General features: G+C 35.9%; 1 protein-coding gene across 1 annotated transcript in view; it reads left to right on the top strand.

Moving 5' to 3' along the window:
• Positions 1 to 2,193: 2,193 nt before the first annotated feature.
• Positions 2,194 to 20,383, top strand: part of LOC132628478 (uncharacterized) — a 35,103-nt gene continuing 16,913 nt past the window's right edge. The window contains exons 1-2 of the mRNA XM_060344255.1: positions 2,194 to 2,451; positions 3,753 to 3,828. Of these exons, the coding sequence (XP_060200238.1) occupies positions 2,194 to 2,451; positions 3,753 to 3,828 (334 nt within the window). The remainder of the gene's footprint in view (positions 2,452 to 3,752; positions 3,829 to 20,383) is intronic.

Genomic DNA, 20,383 nt, shown 5'->3' with positions numbered 1-20,383 from the left:
TTGCCTATATTAGGGAGAACATACAAATCACAAATAGACTCGGGATCATAGAATGGAATAACCCAAAGTATATATCAATGTCATACCCTACTTAGCTCTAGGACATGCCAAAAGAATGAAAGGGTAAGCCTTACATACCTGCGCCGCGACCAACTAGTTACGCTTGCTCATCCAACTTGTCAATCTACATTCAAAAGGATTCATCCATTCATTAGATTCGTTGTCACATACTTGCCTTAACCTTTCAAACATGTTCACTTATGTTCTGCCGGAATTTCGGCAGCATCTCCCCTGTAAATGTACCATCCCTTAGAATACGGCTCGGCCCCAAATCAACAACAACAAATCCGGGAATTTGACCCGGCCACAATATCCACAACAATGACAACAAACATTCTAACAACATCGACCATTAATGTAAACGCACTTTAACATCAACAACCTTCTTTCGCAATATGCGACGACATTCCAATTATGTTCAAATCAAGATATATAATCAATCCAAAACCATTCAAACATGATTCCATAACATTTCCAACAATCCACAAAAGTTTCCAACACAACCCGACTCAAAACATAAGGCAACCCGAAACCTTCCAAGTCCAAGGAAATATCAACAACACATTTCTTTTCCTCCAAATTCATAAACCATACCAACAATCTATACATTAGCAACATTATTTTCATCAACACAAAGGACCATATTAAAATCACATTAGCCTCCAAATCAACCCACATCATACAAAAATTACATAAGAATCACATTAAGATGTCTCCAAAATACTAACTAAAATTTGTTCACTCATAACCACACAAAGAGGCCACATTCGGCCACCACATCACACACACAACTTCATGCATTTCATCCATTTCGACATGTTACAAAACGTCTAAAACATCCACAAAACACAATCCAAACATGCTAAATAAATTAGTTCATCACACCTATACAATACAACACATATTCGGTCAATGCTACCATCACACGTCTACAACTTCATCATGCATAATTTCCATATTTCTATGATTTCCACTCATTTCTACGTCATGCAATACGTCCAAGTCATTCACAACATACAAAGGGAGATGAACCCTTACCTTTTTTCTTTTCTTCAACTTCCTCCACTTGGCTAGAATTTCTAGCTTGCACAATCAATGTTCCTCTTATCCCAAAAACCATTCCATGTTGTAGAGGACCTTCCAATTACTCTAAATACAAGAAGAAAATGATTTTTCTCCATCAACTTCCCATGGCTCATTTTTAAGAGCCATGGCCGAAACCCCCTAAGCTCTTTTTTTTTTCTTGCTTTCTTTCTCTCCTCTCCCTTTATTAAAAGATGACCCCCTCCATATATATATATATATATATACATATATAATGCAAGCATGTGAGGGGCACATGCCCTCTCTAGAATTTTCCTCTTCTTTTCTTCTTCTTCTTTTATTTTCTAGATTTTTCTTCAAATTTCCAAAGATGACTTAATTCTTTTTTCTTCTCTTTTTTTTTTTCGGCCACATGGCCTCTTTCAAGAGATTTCTTGAACATTTGTGAAATGATCATTTTGCCCCTAGCCTTTTTCAATATTTTCATGGGCCATTTTGCAAATTTTCCTTTTTCGCCCTTGACCTTCTCAACATTTCCATACTAATAATAATCATAAATAATATTTTCAACAACTCGTATATTAAAATAATTTTTGAAACATAGTCTCGTTCCTAACTTCTCTCCATTGCCTTGAATTTTCCGAACGTACGAAGTACGGGCTACAACAGCTCTTTCCCCTAGCGGAGTTTCCGTACAACAGTAGCTACCATTCGAGTATTGATATGGCGCCATTCGAGGATTTGTATGGTAGGAGGTGTCGTTCTCCTATTGGTTGGTTTGATGCATTTGAGGTTCACCCGTGAGGCATAAATTTGTTAAAAGAGTTCGTGGATAGGGTGAAGCTTATTTAGGAAAAGCTTCTAGCAGCTCAGAGTCAACAGAAGATATATGCGGACCGGAAGGTTCGGGACTTAGAGTTTGGAGTGGGCGAGTAGGTGCTTCTGAAGATCTCGCCCATTAAGGGTGTTATGCGATTTGGGAAGAGGAGCAAGTTGAGCCCGAGGTAACTTGGCCCATTTGAGGTTCTCCGTAGAGTTGGAGATATTGCTTATGAGTTGGCATTTCCACTAGGCATGTTAGGTGTTCATATGGTATTCCATGTGTCTATGCTGAAAAAGTTTCATTCTAGTGGTTTCTATATAGTTCGTTGGGATTCTGTGTTGCTTGATGAGAATCTGTCTTATGAGGAGGAGCCTATATCGATTCTGGATAGGCATGTTAGAAATCAGAGGTCGAAAGGGATTACTCCGATCAAAGTTCAGTGGAAGCATCATCCCGTTGAGGAGGCTACTTGGGAGACCGAGTCTGATATGTGCGAGAGATATTCCAGTTGTTCGCTGATTCAGGTACTTTTCCCCATTTCTACTCCTTGTCGCTCGAGGACGAGCGATTGTTTCATTCGTATATAATGTAATGACCCGATTGATCATTATAATGTGAATGGCCCTTTTACCCCTATCGACCTTTCCCAAGGTCATCGGGCGAGTTTTAGAGTGACTTTTGGAGATTTGAGCCTCAAAGTGGAATCCGTTTTGACCCAAAGTTGACTTTTGAGTAAGCGGACTTTTTCATAATTTTGTCAATTCTGAGAGGTCCGGACAGTCATTTATGACTTGGTAGTGTGTTCAGTAAGCTTCCCCATGCTATTGGGAGCGTTTTGGAACTTAGGTTGGGAATTTAGCTTTAGGCCATTAGGGGTTGACTTGATCAAATAAACCTTCGTTGGGAAATACGAGGCCACGGGTGAATTCGTGGAGCGTTTTTATATGTATATGCATGCTCTTGATATCTGTGGGGCCTCAGGTGATATGCGAATTTCGGCATGAAATTGGTCAAAAGCGAAATATTCTAGTTCTAGTGTAGGTGCTGCAATGATACCATAACCGCTGTAGCGGTCCCGCGACTCCCGCGCTCTTGGGAGACGGCTATAACGTACTGGGGAGTTTTGGTGCTTAGCTGCCGTAGCGGTTTCTTGCCGCTATAGCGGCATGCTGATTTTGGCCGCCATGGCGAGCCATCTATGCGCCATAGTGTGTGCGTTGTAGTGGATTCTTGACCCCTACAGCCATTGTCGGGCCGAATTATTTCTCTTTTCTTAAGTTAAGAACGTTAAACCCTATCACTTCTTCTCATCACTTTTTCTAAGCACTCTTGTGGGGAATAAAACAACTTGTGGAATGATTCTTCTTGAAGGTAAGATCTATGACTCCATGCATAGAATCATTAGAATCTAGATAGAGAAGATGAGTCTTGTGTTAAAATTCTTGAAATGGGTTTGGACTTCTAAAATAGAAATTGGTGGTGAAATTGACTAGAATAACAATAGCGTTTGATGAATTCCTTGTTGTTAAGCTAATTTCTTCCATTATTAATAGTTTATTTGAGGATTGAAGAATTAGGGTTCATACCCAAATTTGGGGGTTTTGGTTTAAATCTGAATTAGGCTCAATCTTGAGTTGTTTTAGCAAATAATTAGTGGGCTTGATCACCTAGAGATTGAATTGCATGTTCTGTCTTTTAATTTCCCATTTTACCCTTGTGGCCTTATTTTCCCAATTTCATTGGGTTAGAATTTGACCTAGCTAGAAGTATAACAATATAGGTGTCATTATTCATGTTTTTTGATATAGAATTCGATTATGAATAGATTTTGAGTACTTGGAGGTGTTACGGAAAGGCAAGGCCAAAGTGTGATAGTTCGAGGCTCCTGTTCGGCTTTTCAGGTAGGTTACGGCTTACCTTTCGGTTAGACTTTGGTTAGCAGATTATATGTGTAGTTAGTGGTTGTTGGAGAAAGCATGTAAACCTTCGGGTATGAAGTTGGGATGGAAAACTTAGCTTGGTATTGTTGTGATTTATGGCTTGTTGCCTTATTGTGTTCCACTGTGCTGTTGCTTATTGTGAGTTGTTGGCTCGCCGTCATGTGATTGATGCTAGAGAGTTGATGCTTAGGGATTTCTTGTGTGTCGGCAAGCATATTTATCATGAATGAAGTTGTTGGAAAGGAAGTAAGGATTATGATGTTACTATTGTGAGTGAGATTTGTGTCCATGTGTGGCACCATTGCATATATATCCTTGTTGGCATTGTTATCATGCATTCACTCATTCATATATATGTTGGGATCTGGTTGCGCGCCGCAACACTAATTGTGATCTGGTTGCACGTACGAAACACTGATTGGGATCAGGTTGCAAGTTCCACAACACTGACTATTGGATCGGGTTGTGTGTTACGCAGCGGGTACATGGACTTAGCGGTTCGACAAGGGTCATGAATGATGAGGTGACGAGATATTCCGCCCGAAGCGTGTGTGTATCATTGCATATGCATTGCATCTATCTCATATTTATTGCTGGCATTGTTTGGGACTTGTTGGTTGATTCTTGGTGATACATGTACTTCATAGTAGTTCTTGAGATGTGGATCGGAATTGTAGCAGACTTGAGGTGATTGATTAGACTTGGGGGATTAGTACTGATTTCGGTAATTGGATTGTGTTGAGTTTATTTTGACTATGAGCATGCCTACTTTTTCACTCTCTTTCTTATATATGTATATATGATTTTCTAACTGTTGTCGGCCTATTATGCCTACTCAGTACGTGTTGTTGTACTGATTCTACCTTGCTGCATTTTTTCTGAGTGCAGAGTTTGTGACCGGATCGCATTCTGTGCCCCGTGACTGAGTCCCGAGGCCTTCTGACTAGTATTCCAGGGTGAGCATTGGATGGATTCGCTGCCCGGATGCCTCTTCTAGGTTACTTGTTTTATTTTGATATTATGAGATAGTATCCCATTATCAGACATGTATTCATATTCAGACTTATAGTATTTGTAGTAGTGACTCTTGTATGGCCTTAGACCAGATTCCTTGGGATTGTTGTATTCTTTCCGCACTTATTCACTATCCTTATAGTTATCTATGTTTGAGACTTATGTTCGATTGCCTTGATTAATTTATTATGATTTAATGAATGATATGGGAAAGGGTTCGCCTATCGAGGTAAAAAATGGTAGGTACCCACTCGATTCCCCAAATTGGGGCGTGTCAATTCAAATATTCGTCAGTTTTCATTTCATATTATGTTACTAATTCTTTTGGTTACTGTAAATATTAAAGGCAAATGTTTTTTCATTGCATAATATTCTTCCTTTTCCATTCCATAACTTTTTTTCTTCTTCTCATTATTGGAGTTTTCGTCAAATTTTTTTATTTTATTTATTATTCCGGGTGCATAATTTTTACTCCCTCCGTTTCAATTTATGTGAACCCATTTGACTGGGCACGATATTTAAGAAAGAGAGAAGACTTTTGAAACTTGTGGTTCAAAATAAGTCTTGAATATTTGTGTGGCTGTAAATCATTTCATAAAGTGAATTTGTTTCCAAATTAGGAAAGAGGTCATTCATTTTGGCACGGACTAAAAAGGAAATAAGTTCACATAAATTGAAACAGAGGGAGTATTTGTTAGGAAGTGAGGGAGAATAGCATGTGGTCTTATTTGTGAGAAGTATTTGTCAAGTTCAAGCTTGAAGAACACGGTATTGTCACGACCCAATTTAGCTAAGTCGCGCGGGCACCTACCTTTCCCACCTCGGTAGGCGAACCCTTATCCCAACAATTGCAAAGTCATAAATAAACTATAAACAAGCGGAAGAGATAAAAATCACGAAAGTCTGACAATAATCATATAGAAATGTGCGGAATTAAGGAATTACATCAAATCCACCCAGAGTCTGGTCTAACCATACAAGAGCAACTAACTAGATACTACAAGTCCGGAAGTAACAAAATACATTAAAAGTCTGAATATGTCTCGGGCTATGAAATAAGACAAAAAAAGGAAGACGTCCTCTTGCTCACCCTGTAGACTATAAATAACAACTCTCAGAACGACTATCAGCCACGAGAAACAGGGGTTAATCCCACCTGGAATTCTGCATTCATAAAAGAATGCAACAAGTGCAGGTTAGTATAAATAACAGTACTGGTAGGTATCATAGACTGACTATGATTAGTTGACATATATAAAGACAATAAGGTAAGAGAAAACAAGCAAATCATAGACTACAAGTCATGCTCCGAACAAATCGACTCACATAATCTAGCCTTGATGTAACAACCAGCCCCAAGTGAAATAAATATCAAAGTATACTAAAAGCTAAGTCCCATCAAGACAAATCAACACGTAGCCCATATCAAATACAGTCCAAGAATATGACCAACACCGTATCCAAATCATAACCAACCACGAAGCATAATCAAGCAATGCAACATGAGATATGAATGCAATGCAATGCTTGTACTCTTGTAATCCGACAGCAAAATACCTCCACGCCTCGGCAACAGAACCCATGGGGGACCCGCGAAGTCCAAGCACCGTGATAATGCACACTACTTAGAGGACCCAATTATCTAAAAGTATCGCAATATTGGTGTTCCATATCAGCCCCTCCACACACAACATAATAAGATGATATGAAATGAATATGGAACGATGCAAGTACAAACAATGAATAATGTCAAGTTCAAGTTGTGCCACACACAGCGCACCAATATCATCAACAAGTGATCCACACAACAATCATAATGAGACTCCAATTTTCATCTCACCCGTTGCGTAATTTGTCATCACAACACAATGAGATGATATGAAATGAATGTGGAATGATGCAAGTACAAACAATGAATAATGTCAAGTTTAAGTTGTGCCACAAACAACACACCAATACCATCAACAAGTGATCCACACAACAATCATAATGAATTTCCAATTACCATAGCAATAAGAGCCAACTATCTCAAAATTACTATACCAATAACGAGGCGTACACTAAGTAGCAATATCAATATCAAGTAATTTCATCCTTTCGATTTACTCTCAATTCACAAACAATCTACCAATTTATACACAACGCACCAAACAGGGTCCTATGGAGTCTACAGGCCACTAGCCCGATCAAACAAGCCACAAGCAATACCAAATCTTAAGGCAACATCCAACCCAACTTCATACCCAAAGGTTTACATGAAATCTCGGACAATATCATCTGTCGCTAGTCGAAGTCTCACCATAGGGACCTGGAAGGTCGAAGAACAATATCACCAACAATCACACCTTAGCCTTTTCTTTCCTTTGAGCCTCGAGATCAAGAAAGTCTAAGCATATTCGAATCAAGAAATTAGAATCAAGAAGAACATCAAACGAACCCTACTTCTATTCAAGACCCAAATCCCTAACCTATGGAATGGGTTTTATGAACTAGAAGGGTAGAATTAGGAATTCAAAGGTTCCAACATGAAATTAAAGCTCTAGGTGATAAATTCTCTTCAATTTCAAGCTAGAAGAGCCAACAATTTACTAAAATTCGGATTCTATGCAAAATCCCCAAATTTGGGTATAAATCCAAACATTAAATTCCCAATTAAGCCTTGGAAATGGAAAACTCAAGTCAAAAAAGCTAATACCCATCAATATCAGGCTAACACATGCTAAATCCACCAAATAAACAAGGTTTTATCATCATAAGATCATTAGAGAAGAAAACTCACAAAACCCCCTCTTTCTCTTACCATTTAAGAGAAATCTAGGCATGGATTATTGATTAGGAAAAACTAATGAATGATTTAGAGACAAGATTGTTACCTTAGAGAAAAAATCAGTGAAAAACCCTCCAAAATCGCCTCCTTAAGCCACAAGAACGAGTATAGGAAATGACTCAATGTCCAAGGGTTTTAACACATTAAAAGGCCTCTGACTCAGCTAATACCGCTTTTGCGGCATCCGGACCACTGCAGCGGTCCCGTCTCGATGGCCACTCAGATCGCCACGACCGTCCACTCACAAATGCCCTTAGCTGCTTCAGCGGCCAAACAATCGCTATAGCGGTGCCGCTATAGCGGGCATCAGAACCAGATTTCCCAAAATAAACACAATCTCAATCCCGAAATTCCGACTAATATTCGAGGCCATCTGCTCACAAACCACATACACATACACAAATAAAAACATGCTACGAATGCACTCGTGGCCTCAGAATTCCCAAAGAAGGTCTCGTTGGCCGAGTCAAACTCCGATACCTCGATTCCAACTTCCCAACCCAAGTCCCAAAATGCACCCGAGTGCATTGGGAAGCGAACCAGATATGCACGCAAGTTTTAAATGACCATCTAGACCTCTTGGAATCGACAAATTTTCAAAAAAGGTCCGTTTACCAAAACGTCAACTTTGAGACAACTCTTTTTCGCTTGAAGCCAATTTTTTTCAAAAGTCACCCACAAATCTGAACACCTCAAGAAGCTTGTCAACGGTCCCCTTGGGTTAAAAGTGAGCTAACAAGCTCGGGAAAAGGTCAATAAGTGTCGAAAGGACTATAACGACCAAGCGGGTCATTACAGGTATCATTAGCGATATATCAAATTTTGTTATTATATTTGTTTGTTGCAAGCTTGTATGTAGTTATAGTATCAATTCAAATGTAATAATTTTATCTCTTTGGGGAAATGCCATATTTTAAATTTTAGGAACAGCTATATTACTTTTATATTGGACTTCGACTATTTTCTAATAGTTTATAAATTTTAAAAATGAGTATGATATTCTACTAGGATCCTATTTATTCCTTTTTCTCCTTTTTTTTTTTTTACTTTTCTTTTCATTTTTTTGTATTTATATTAAAAGTTATTTCCATAACTTCTATTTTTTTTTTATAACTTCTACTCTTAATTAGCATTAGTAATATCCATAACTCCCAACATTTCATATTTATATTTTTAACCCCCAATCTATATATCTATGGCTATATATATTATGATATCTTTTGTGCTCCCTAAATATGTTCTAGATGTGTTATTGGATTAAATAATCAACAACTCAAAATTTTCTAAGTAGTTAGAGTGAAGTTTACTTAATAATGAAATTTTGGTTAAAGATGAACAATATCTCAAGTCAAGAACAAGCATACAAGCATGGAATCCAACCTCATGTTTACAATATCATAAAGGCTTCACCTTTTTACTTAACGAGGATATATGAGTGATATGCATACAAACAGACAAGACAAGCAATAACAATAAGAGACATAAAGTACGGGCATCAGACACCAATCATAGATCTAAAGGATCATACTATTCTATCAGTTAGTGTCCAAAGCATGGCATTCTGACCAACTATACAATTGAAATTGCACAAATACCCATAACATGATAACTGGTATCCGATACTGGTGCTCGTCACCTCACGAGTATCGAAACCCCCTTAATTCACCCCAATTCCCTCTTATTAGGTTTATTTTAGCCAACACACACATTTAAGAAGAGTTCAAGGTCTCAACATGCTTGGTAAGCCGAATCTCGAGTCACGACGTTCCTTGCCACTCCGAATTCAAAAGAACAAAGTATAGTCAAATACGGGATATACGTTAAAACATGAGTCCAACAACATTCATATTACTACATAATCCAAAACCCCCAAAATAAGCCCTAAATTTAGGATTCCGGACCCAAAAGGGAAAAACAATAAATTGACTAATTGAGCCTAAAATCACAATCCTTATACTTCATATAACTCATATACCAAAAATCATCCATAAACAATTACGAATTCATGCTCAATTGATCAATTCCCAATTCTCAATTTGGGTTCCCAAAACCCTTCCATAAACCTCTTAATTTCAACATTCTATGCATGGATTAAGGATCTAACTCATTGAAATTGCCTTAAAATCAAGTTAGGATACTTACCCAATGGTTCTTCCTTGATTTACCTTCAATTCTCCTCCAATATCACTCTCAAACTTAGGGAACTTCAAATGGGTTTCTGATGGAAGAGCATACTAAAAATCACATTCTGTCCGGCGGTTGCGCACCTGCACAGTTAAGTTCGCATCGGCGAACTCGCACCGACGGACACTCCATCACTGCGGCGAGACCCACTAAAATAACCGCCGCTGCGGACAACCAACACAGATGCGGGCTCACTATGTTGGGAACACCTTCGCCGCTGCGGACCAAGGCCAGATCCACAGGATCTGGCTCCTGAGAGCCTCAACTCGCTGGAGCGTATCCGTAGGGGCAGGACCACTTGCGTGCCTACGAATACACCAGGACTAGCCAAAATTTGGTTTTTGACTCTTTTCACCCCAAATTCCAAGACTCTCTCGGATCCAACCCGACACCAACCAAATATTCAGACACATGTAAAAACGCGCTACGAGCTCATCCGCGCACTCGAAATTCCCAATAGAGATCTTGTTGATCATGTTAACCCCGGAAGGGCGAAAACCAACTTTCCAATCAAATGACCAAAATGCTCCCAAGGCCCTCAAGAACTGAACCAAACACTGAAACAACCTATATTCGTCGTTCCAAAGCTAATAGAACCGATGAAATTTCTAAAACGACAGAAATACCCCTGATGATGCTTAAAGTCAACCTAACACTTAAGAATTCTTTAACTTAGCAATTTCCAACTTAAGAGGTTTCAACTACCCCGGAAATTGTGCCAACCATGCTCAGAACAGAAAATTTCCTTTATTAGCCTGAAGAATATTGTGCCAACCACGCCCACTACACAACAATCCAAAACAAGTGGAGGGGCGGGTTCACAAGGAAAAAATGGAAAAATATGAGAAACCAACCAAAACGATCTAACGGATCGTTACAGTAGTTCTAGATGCTCCCCTATGGTCTCTTTTCAAAATTTTTTCTTATTTATAGACATTTATTGTTATTGATTCTCTAAATAATTTCCTCTGAATTTTTGTCTTTGCTCTAGCGTTGAACTCTCTCAGCAAAGCAACTATTTTGTAACTTTGATTACTTATTATTAAGATTTCCTTTCTGGTCATAATAATAGTGACTTGGCACCTCTCTTTCATTAATTTTCTTTTTTATCTATTTTATTCTTTTCATTTTTGAGTTTTCTTTTCATCTTTTCATACACTTTATTTTCAAATGTCTAACATTATTTAACATTTTGATACTTTTATCTTTCCATGCCTTTACATAGTCCATGTTAATTAAATGAATTTTTAAGGTGGAAACTCTTTACCTCCCCCACGTTAGATTATTCCTCCCGGTTAAATTTTGTTCAACTTTTATTTTTTTCCATCAATAATGTAAAATTCTTTTAGAACTTATTAACTTTCATTGTTCATAATAATTTCCTCTCACTTATATCCTCATTTTCCATAAAGTGCAGGCGGAGATAATCAGTAGAGTAGCAAAAATAATCTGGACAGATTCAAATGAAACTAATAGAGGCATACAGTACAAAAAAATTAACAACTTGCTGGAACTAAACAACAAAATTTGTATGGAAGGTAAGTATATAAAAGAGGCTGTCACTTCTCCTTCTTTGTTATCTGAATCAATATTTTTATTTTATTTTATTACGATGATAAGCCATTTTATTGCAATTATAATTAAATAGTATTAATTCATTTTATGCTATTGAAACATACAGTTTTTGGGAACCACAGTGGCATTATTGATGTAACTACTCGATTGGCCGTTATAGTGCGAATGACCCTTTACCCTTGTTGACCCTTCCCTAGGTCATCGAGCGGGTTTTTTAGAGTGACTTTTGGAGGTTTGATCCTCAAAGTGGGATCTGTTTGATCCAAAGTTGACTTTTGAGTAAACAGACTTTTTTCGAAATTCCGCTGATTCCGAGAGGTCCGGATAGTCATTTATGACTTAGTGGTGTGTTCGGTTCGATTCCCAATGCACCTGGGAGCGTTTTAGAACTTGAGTTGGGAACTTTGCTTAAGGCCATTGGGGGTTGACTTAGTCAAATAGACTTCCGTTGGGAAATCCGAGTCCACGGGTGAATTCATAGTGCGTTTTTATATGTGTGTGCATGTTTATTGGGTATCTGTGGGGCCTCGGGTGATAGTCGGTTTTCGGGACGAGATTGGTCAAAAATCAGAATATTCTAGTTCTGGTGTAGGCACTGCAGCGGTGCCTTTACCGCTGTAGCAATCACGCTATAGCGCCTGCGAGACAGCTATAGCGGGATGGGGAATTTGGTGACTACCCGCTGTAGTGGGTCTTGTAGTGGGTCCCTTGCCACTACAGCGGCATGCTGATTTTTAAGTGAAGGCCACCATGGAGAGCCTTATGGCCCCGTAGCGCGTGTGCTGCAGTGGTTCTTGACCACTGCAGCCGTAATCGGGCAGAATAATTTCTCTTTTCTCAAGTTAAGTCCTCTAAACCCTATCACTTATTCTCATTACTCTTCTAAGCACTCTTGGGAGAATAGAGCTATTTGTGGACGAATTCTTCTTGGAGGTAAGTCCTATGACCTTAGCTTTGGTTATTTGCCTTCCCAGATTCCTAGTCCATGCTTAGAATCACTAGAATATAGATAGAGATGATGGGTCTTGTGCTAGAATTCTTGAAATGGGTTTAGACTTCTAAAATGAAAATTGGTGGTGAAATTGACTAGAATAACCATAGAGTTTGATGAATTCCTTGTTATTAAGCTTATTTCTTCCATTAATGATGGTTAATTTGAGGATTGAAGAATTAGGGTTCATACCCAAATTTGGGGATTTTGTTTTAAATCTGAATTAGGCATTAATCTTGAGTTATTTTAGTAAATGATTAGTGGGTTTGATCACCTAGAGCTTGAATTGCATGTTCCATCTTTCAATTTTTTGTTTTACCCTTGTGGGCCTGTTTTCCCAATTTCCTTGGGTTATAATTTGACCTAGCTAGAAGTATAGCAACATGGGTGTCATTATTCATGGTTTTTAATATAGAATTCGATTATGAATAGACGTTGTATACTTGGAGGCGTTACAGAAGGGCAAGGTCAAAGTGTGACGGTTCGAGGCTCCTGTTTGGCTTTCCAAGTAGGTTATGGTTTACCTTTCGGTCAGACTTCAGGTTAGCGGATTGTATGTATAGTTAGTGATTGTTGGAGAAAACAAGTAAACCTTCAGATATGAATTTGGGATGGAAGACTTTGGTTGGTATTGTTGTGATTAATGGCTTGTCGCCTTATTGTGTTCCATTGTGTTGTTGCTTATTGTGAGTTGTTGGTTCGCTATCACGTGATTAATTCTAGAAAGCTGATGCTTAGTGATTACTTGTGCGTTGGAAAGCATATTATGGTGAATGAGGTTGTTGAAAAGGAAGCAAGGATTATGACATTTTTATTGTGAGTGAGATTTGTGTCCATGTGTGGCACTATTGATTATTTATTCTTGTTGGCATTGTTATCATGGATTCACTCTTTCACATATATATTGTTGGGATCGGGTTGCGCGCCACTAATTGGGATCAGGTTGCATGTACTGCAATACTGACTGGGATCAGGTTGCACGTTCCGTAACACTGACTATTGGATTGGGTTGTGCGTTCCGCAGCAGGTACATGGACTTAGCGGTCCCCCATAGGTCATGACTATCGAGGCGATGAGATTTTCCGCTCGAAGCTTGTGTGTATCATTGCATATGCATTGCATTCACTTCAATCTTATTATTGGTATTGTTTGGTACTTGTTGATTGATTCTCGATGATACTTGTACTTGATAGTAATTCTTGAGATGTGGGTCGGAATTACGGAAGACTTGAGGTGTTGACTAGACTTGGTGGTTTGGTATTAATTATCGGTAATTGGATTGTGTTGAGTTTATTCTGATTGTGAGAATCCTACTTTTTTAGTCTTTTTCTATTATATATGATTTTCTAACTGTTGTCGGCCTATGATGCCTACTCAGTACGTGTTGTGTACTGCTTCTACCTTGCTGCATTCTTTCTGAGTGCAGAGTTTGTGACCAGATCGACTTCTGCGCCCCGTGACTGAGTCTCGAGGCTTTCTGACGAGTATTCGAGGGTGAGCATTGGATGAATTCGCTGCCCGAATGCCTCTTCTTAGTTACTTGTATTATTTGTTATTCTGAGACAATATTCTATTATCAGACATGTATTCATATTTAGACTTAGAGTATTTGTAGTAGTGGCTCTTGTACAGCCTTGGACAGTTTCCTTGGGATTTATGTATTATTTCCACACTTATTCACTATCTTTATTATTATCTATATTTGAGACTTATATTCGGTTGCATTGATTAATTTATTGTGTTGAATGAATGAATTGAGAAAGGATTCGCCTACCGAAGTGGGAAATGATAGGTTCCCGCACGAATCCCCAAGTTGAGGCATGACAATTGACCAACATGGAGTATTACAAAAAACAAGAGAAAAGTTTGATGCATATATATTCTTGAACCTCATCTTTTCCTCCCGAAGAAGTTTAATGGAGTATTGCTTGCAAATGTCAAGTGAAATACATACTTAGTTGACAAAATTGTTAATTTTTTTTTTTTTTAAAAGTGCATAAAGGCAATTGAAAGATTACAATGTAATTGTTTTTTGATCAGTTGATGTGTATATATTTATAGAATTACATGTTGTTTTTTAAAATAATTTATATGCATATACAACAACAACAACAACAACATACCCAGTGAAATCCCACAATGTCACTACAAAAAAAATGGGTAATTTGCGGAGGTTTTAGCCTCCGCTAGTTGCTAGAAGAGGCTACAACCTCTGCAAATTACAACTCCGGAAAAGGCTCAAATATGTCAACCAACTATCGAAAAGGGATTATTTATGCAATTCGTCAATAGTTTGGCTCATTTATGCCATCGCTGTTACCAAAATGGCTCATCCATGCCATTTTTCATTAATGTCGATTTACAATACCAGATATGACATTTGGCATCCAATTAAAGGTTCACTTCATTTAATTAAACCAACATAGATTTATGGATCGGGTTTGAGTTTAATTTAAGATTTAATTTGTGTTGGTTTAACTAAACCACGTGGACCTCTAATTGGAGGCCACGTGTCATATCTGGTATTGTAAAACTACCGTTAATGAAAGATGGCATAGATGAACCATTTTTGTAACGACGATGACATAAATGAGTCAAACCATTGACGAATGACATAAATGAGCCATTTCCAATAGTTCGATAGCATATTTGAGCCTTTTCCGTTACAACTTTCAACCTCCACATATTACCCATTGTTTTGTAGTGTGTGGAGTTTGGGGAGGGTAAATTATCTTGATTAATTATTCTATTAAATCGCCCAATATCTTGTAACCGCGCGAAGCGCAGACAAATTTACTATTATAAAGCTAGACCAAGGTAATGTAACACCTCTCGATGGCTAAGAAACACATTTATCTTTTTTCTCCTTTTTTTGACTTTTTCTCCATGTTTACCTCATTTTTTATGTACTTAAAAAGGCTCAAAAGTCACTATAACTCTCTTAATTATGGTGAAAATTTCATTTTTTGATTTTTTAAGTTTCCATCCCTGACTGTGAGTAATTACTCGATCACTACATCTGCAAATAAGGAAATATGTCCCACGTTACTGTGAATAATTACTCAATCTTAAACCATGCAAATAAGCGCATATATTGATCCCACGTTCTCTTTCCATTAAACCCCATTAATTCATCAACTTTAACTTAAATATAATTACAGCATTGACAATACTAGAAACAACTATCCTATAAATATTACTCAAGTCTCAAGTAGCTATTGATTTCCCCGTCCTTTGTGTATTTCTCATTTCTCTCAATGACTTCTGAAAGTCACTTTCTAAGTTTTTCATCAACATTTGTTTGAGCATGTAGAATTATTTATTATATATATATAATTAGTGTAATAATAATTTGTAAGTGGGGATGTTTTTGGTTTTCTTTATTTTGAGGATAAGAAGGTACAAGTATAATCTATATATAACATAAAACTAGGCATAGACTGTTAGAAAAATATTATTTTCTATTTAATATTTCAAAAATAAAAAGAATATTTTTAATGTTCTTGTTGACTTTAATGCAAAAGATTTGATTCTATTTTATTAACCTTAATGGCAGAATTCATGTTGAATAAATTTGCCATTGCCAAACGGTTTATTGTATTTAATTTGGTCACTTGATGACACTTTATGATATATAATTATATCTTGAATTCTATCCTAACGTTGCAATGGCAACAGACCATTATGAATTGCCATTATTGGCTTTTACTATATTATATTCAGAATATTGATTGTATTGTAGAAAACGTATTTTGACCATTTGAATGGCCTTCAGTCATCTTTATTCTATCCATAATATCAGGTCCCTATTTCAATCTATATATACTAAAAGTTGTTTTCATCAGTAGAAAAGAAAAAAACATAGGGAAAACTACTTCTTCTCATTTTGTATTGTTGGGTTTTTATGAGATAAATCTTTGTTAGATTCTGGCTCCTAGTTTTGTACTAGAAGAGCTTGTTGAATCCTGGGGGATACATCCATACCGGGTGAAATATCCTTAAGGACAGTGCCATTGGCATGCCTCAAGCTACGAAGAATTCCCTACAATTATTCGTGATCAAGTATTTTCTTCAAGCTTAGAAGAAGTTCCTACAAGTATTCGTGATGAAGGGAAGTCCCTACAAGTGTTCGTGAAAAAGAAAAGTCCCTACACGTGTTCGTGATGAAGTATTTTTCATAAGATTTCTAACAATCTTAAGGATATATCATGCTATGTTCTTACAAAAAATTAAAAGAAAAATAACTTAGTACAATCTGTCTAAGTTACAGGTATGTTTCTGAATTATAGTATAATGGAAAATATATGATCTAAAAGTAAAGTAGTAATGATTTTGATATGATTAATTTATACTTTTATTTGAGACTTTTAAGTTGTGCTTGGATAGTAGTTTTAGTGATTATCTTCTCTAAGATTTAATATTGAATTGTGGAGCAGACTTCTAGTGTAAAAATTATAAGTGGGTTTATCATGATGTTCTACAAGTTTGAGATTTTGTGGTGAACAATTTTATATTGGATAATGTAGACTCTGAAATTAATCATGTTTTGTTTTTTTGTCTTAGTCATTTGGGTCAACAAAATGCTAAATACAATGAATTGGTTTTGAGTTTGTGATGAATTTGTGTTGTTGTTATATTATTTTAGGTAGCTCTTAAATAATGTCCAAGCCATTTGTATATTTGTGGATAATCTATACTAGTGTATTTGACCGCGCTTTGCGCGGTATCTTAATAAATTTAAAAATGATCTTTTATAAATTACGTCAAGATAAATGAGATAATTTGTTTTGCTTAGACCGAAACTTCTTTTCCTTATTAACAAATTATGTATTATAAGATGCAATGCTATTGAAAACGATAAAAACGAAAGGCATACAGATAATTAATGATCTTTTTGGATTGGTTGTGCCAAGTCAAGAAGGAAAATACAACTTCATAAAAGAGCAGATAAAATAGTTGAAAGCGGTAACCCTCCTATAATTCTGAAATCCAAGTAGTATTCTCTATAATTACACACAAACAAATGAGGTTAAGCTTGGTATTGACTCTTAAGTATATGTAATTAAAATTAGAACATTGGAGCACCTAAATGATTTTATGCTACCACACAGAATTCTATATGACACAATATATAGCTATTGTATAAAAATGACGTTCTTTTTAGTTGAACTTCTAGATTTGCGGAGATGAATAATGCATGGAACACATTTAAAAGATGAGGAAGTCGATGTACTTTCTTCATGTTTGTCAATTGCCATGTAGAATCCAGTTTCAAATATTTTGTAGTTGTTGTTATGCAATTTTGTGTTCACCTCTTCTCATATGGAATTAAATATGAACGAATTACAAGAAGACAAAGAGTTAGAAAACATGTAACGTTTAATTTATCTTTTTCACTTCGATTTTGAAAGTTATTGTGTGTAAACACCTTAAATTGGGAAAGAGGACCTTCTGATCATTCATTTTCCTAAACGTCTTTCTCATTTAACAGTTTTTAAACATAGCGCAATTAATCATAATTAAGAGAGTTAAAAAGTGGCTTTTGAGTTATTTTAACATGGCACATATATGAACGGGGGGAAATAGAAAAATGCCAAAAAATGAAGGAAAGAAAATTAATTGTTCTTGGCCAGAGAGGGGAAAAGATTTATTACCATAGCTATTTTTCGCAAATATTGAGAAAAGAAAGTTCATAAATCAGTAATACTCTAGCCATTTCTAAATAAACTAAAGAGTATTACAAAGAACACGAAGGAGAACAAAAATAGCAACATACCTTGTATCAAATGTCTTTTTCGATGAAGTAGCGGAAGCTTGACGCAAGAGACAAACGTGATCATTTTTTTTTTTTTTGTACAACACCTAAATTGAGAATTTTGAAGGTAAAAGTGTAAAATCTAAGAAAATGGAAAAATCAAAATCCTGATCAATAAATGGTGCCACATCATCTTCCCAAGAACATCAATTGTTTTTATAAAAATAATTAGGACATTCATGCCAATAACGATAAATAGAAAATATGGGGAAATTTTTTTTCAAAAAAAAAAAAAGAGAAAAAAATAATTGTGCTTTTTGGCAAAAGGAAAGAGTCTGGTCACTCTCCTTTGCCTAGCTTTATAATATATATGGATATAGGTGGTAGTAGATTTTGCTAGAATTATTTAGCTTGCCAATCAAAATCATCCAAGCAACAAAGTCTATATATTTTAATTTTTATATATTAAGGTGTATAAATATAGACTAAACTAAAAGGTATGATGACCTTTCTCAACAATTTTGTGTCACGAATAAACTGAAAAAGAAGATCAACAATAGAAGTTCTATAACATAATAATCTAAGGGTGAAAAAAAAAATCTAAAAAAATATTCATATAATAAAAGTTCCAAGACACTCACTCACATGCTAAAATAAATATTGTACCTGAGATGGGAACAATTCCTTCTCCATCAACATTTTCTTCATTTTGTGCTTTTGATCTCCTCCTCAGTTATACAATTTTGTGCTTTTGATCTCCTTGCCCATTCGACAATACTCTCCATTTATTGGAATGGATACCATGTTGGTGTGATTTTAATTAGGTGTCATAACTTGTACATTAAATTGTGAATTATGAAATTAATTACTAATACTAATTAAAGGTAGAAGTTATGAAGATGAGGGGGTGTGAGTTATGTAGATGACTTTGTAAATTAAAATAGAATAATTTAAAATGATATAAAAAATTAAAAAAATGAGAAAAAAGATAAATAGAATCCTTGGCCATATAGAGGTGCCACATAGGATTGTCTATTCCTAGCTTTATATTATATATAGATTTGAGGTGGTAGGATGAGTGCAAAGATATGTATAATAATATGCATCTATATGTTGTGATAATTTTTTGAAAAGTTGGCTTGAAATTGATGTTTATCTTTATAGATTAATTATGGTGCAAGAATTTGTAGACCTATCTTTGAGATCTGTGTTTGTATAAGTTGTGTTCTTTGCACATTGAAGAGATTTGGTAAATTTAATTTAGGCTTTAAAATTATCTTGCTTGATGATTTGGATGAAGAAATGTTGAATTATGACAAATTTCTTTTTCTACAAATGTGAGATATTTATATGGAAATTTTACTTTGGTCCTAATATTTTTTTTTTGTGAGAATGATGCTGGACAAAGTCAACTTCATGTGTCAAATGATATGGTATTGATCAAATTCTGCAACACTAATAAAGAAGGTTTTGATGGGAATAATTATTATTTTGTGTGTGACGAACTATATCATCATGTTCATCAATGTAGAGAAGATTCGGAGAATGATAATCCCGCTAATTAAAAATAATTTTGGTTAAGCGGATGATATATTTATTGTGGTCATTTCTCGAGCGAATCTTTTGTGGCTAATGTAAGATATTGGGTGTTAGATGACTTTGATACTACTAATCATATTTGTGCAAGTAAAGTTAAATTTGAGTTCTACACTCAAGTTGAAGAAGAAGAAAAATGATTTACTTATGTTGGTGATTCAAGAACTACTCAAGTTCTTACAATTAAAAAAAAAAAACTTCTTAAAATTACTTTTGAAAAATATTGGTGTTATCATTGGAGTGAATACTCTATTTGAAGATGATGAGGTTGTTTCCAAATTGTGGATAATAAGTATCGGAATTATGGTTTATATGTGCTTACTATTTAAAAAAATACTTTTAATATCGATACTTATTTTTCTCATATTGTTTTTCTTAAAAATATTTATTGATGATGACATATTGTGAGTATAGCTATTTGGGTGAGTTATATTATTAGCTTCTTATTTATAAGATGAAATGATTTATGAGAATTAGTAATACTACTTGTGAGGTTATTAAAGTATTGTTCCCCTATTTTAAATACTTTGAAAATGTGGGGGTTACGGTGTTATGAGGCATGAAAGTCCTTACT

The sequence above is a fragment of the Lycium barbarum genome, chromosome 2 (genome assembly GCF_019175385.1).
Source record: "Lycium barbarum isolate Lr01 chromosome 2, ASM1917538v2, whole genome shotgun sequence".
Lineage (NCBI taxonomy): Eukaryota > Viridiplantae > Streptophyta > Magnoliopsida > Solanales > Solanaceae > Lycium > Lycium barbarum.
Note: the sequence above shows the minus strand (reverse complement) of the source record. Positions and strands in the feature narration are given on the sequence as shown.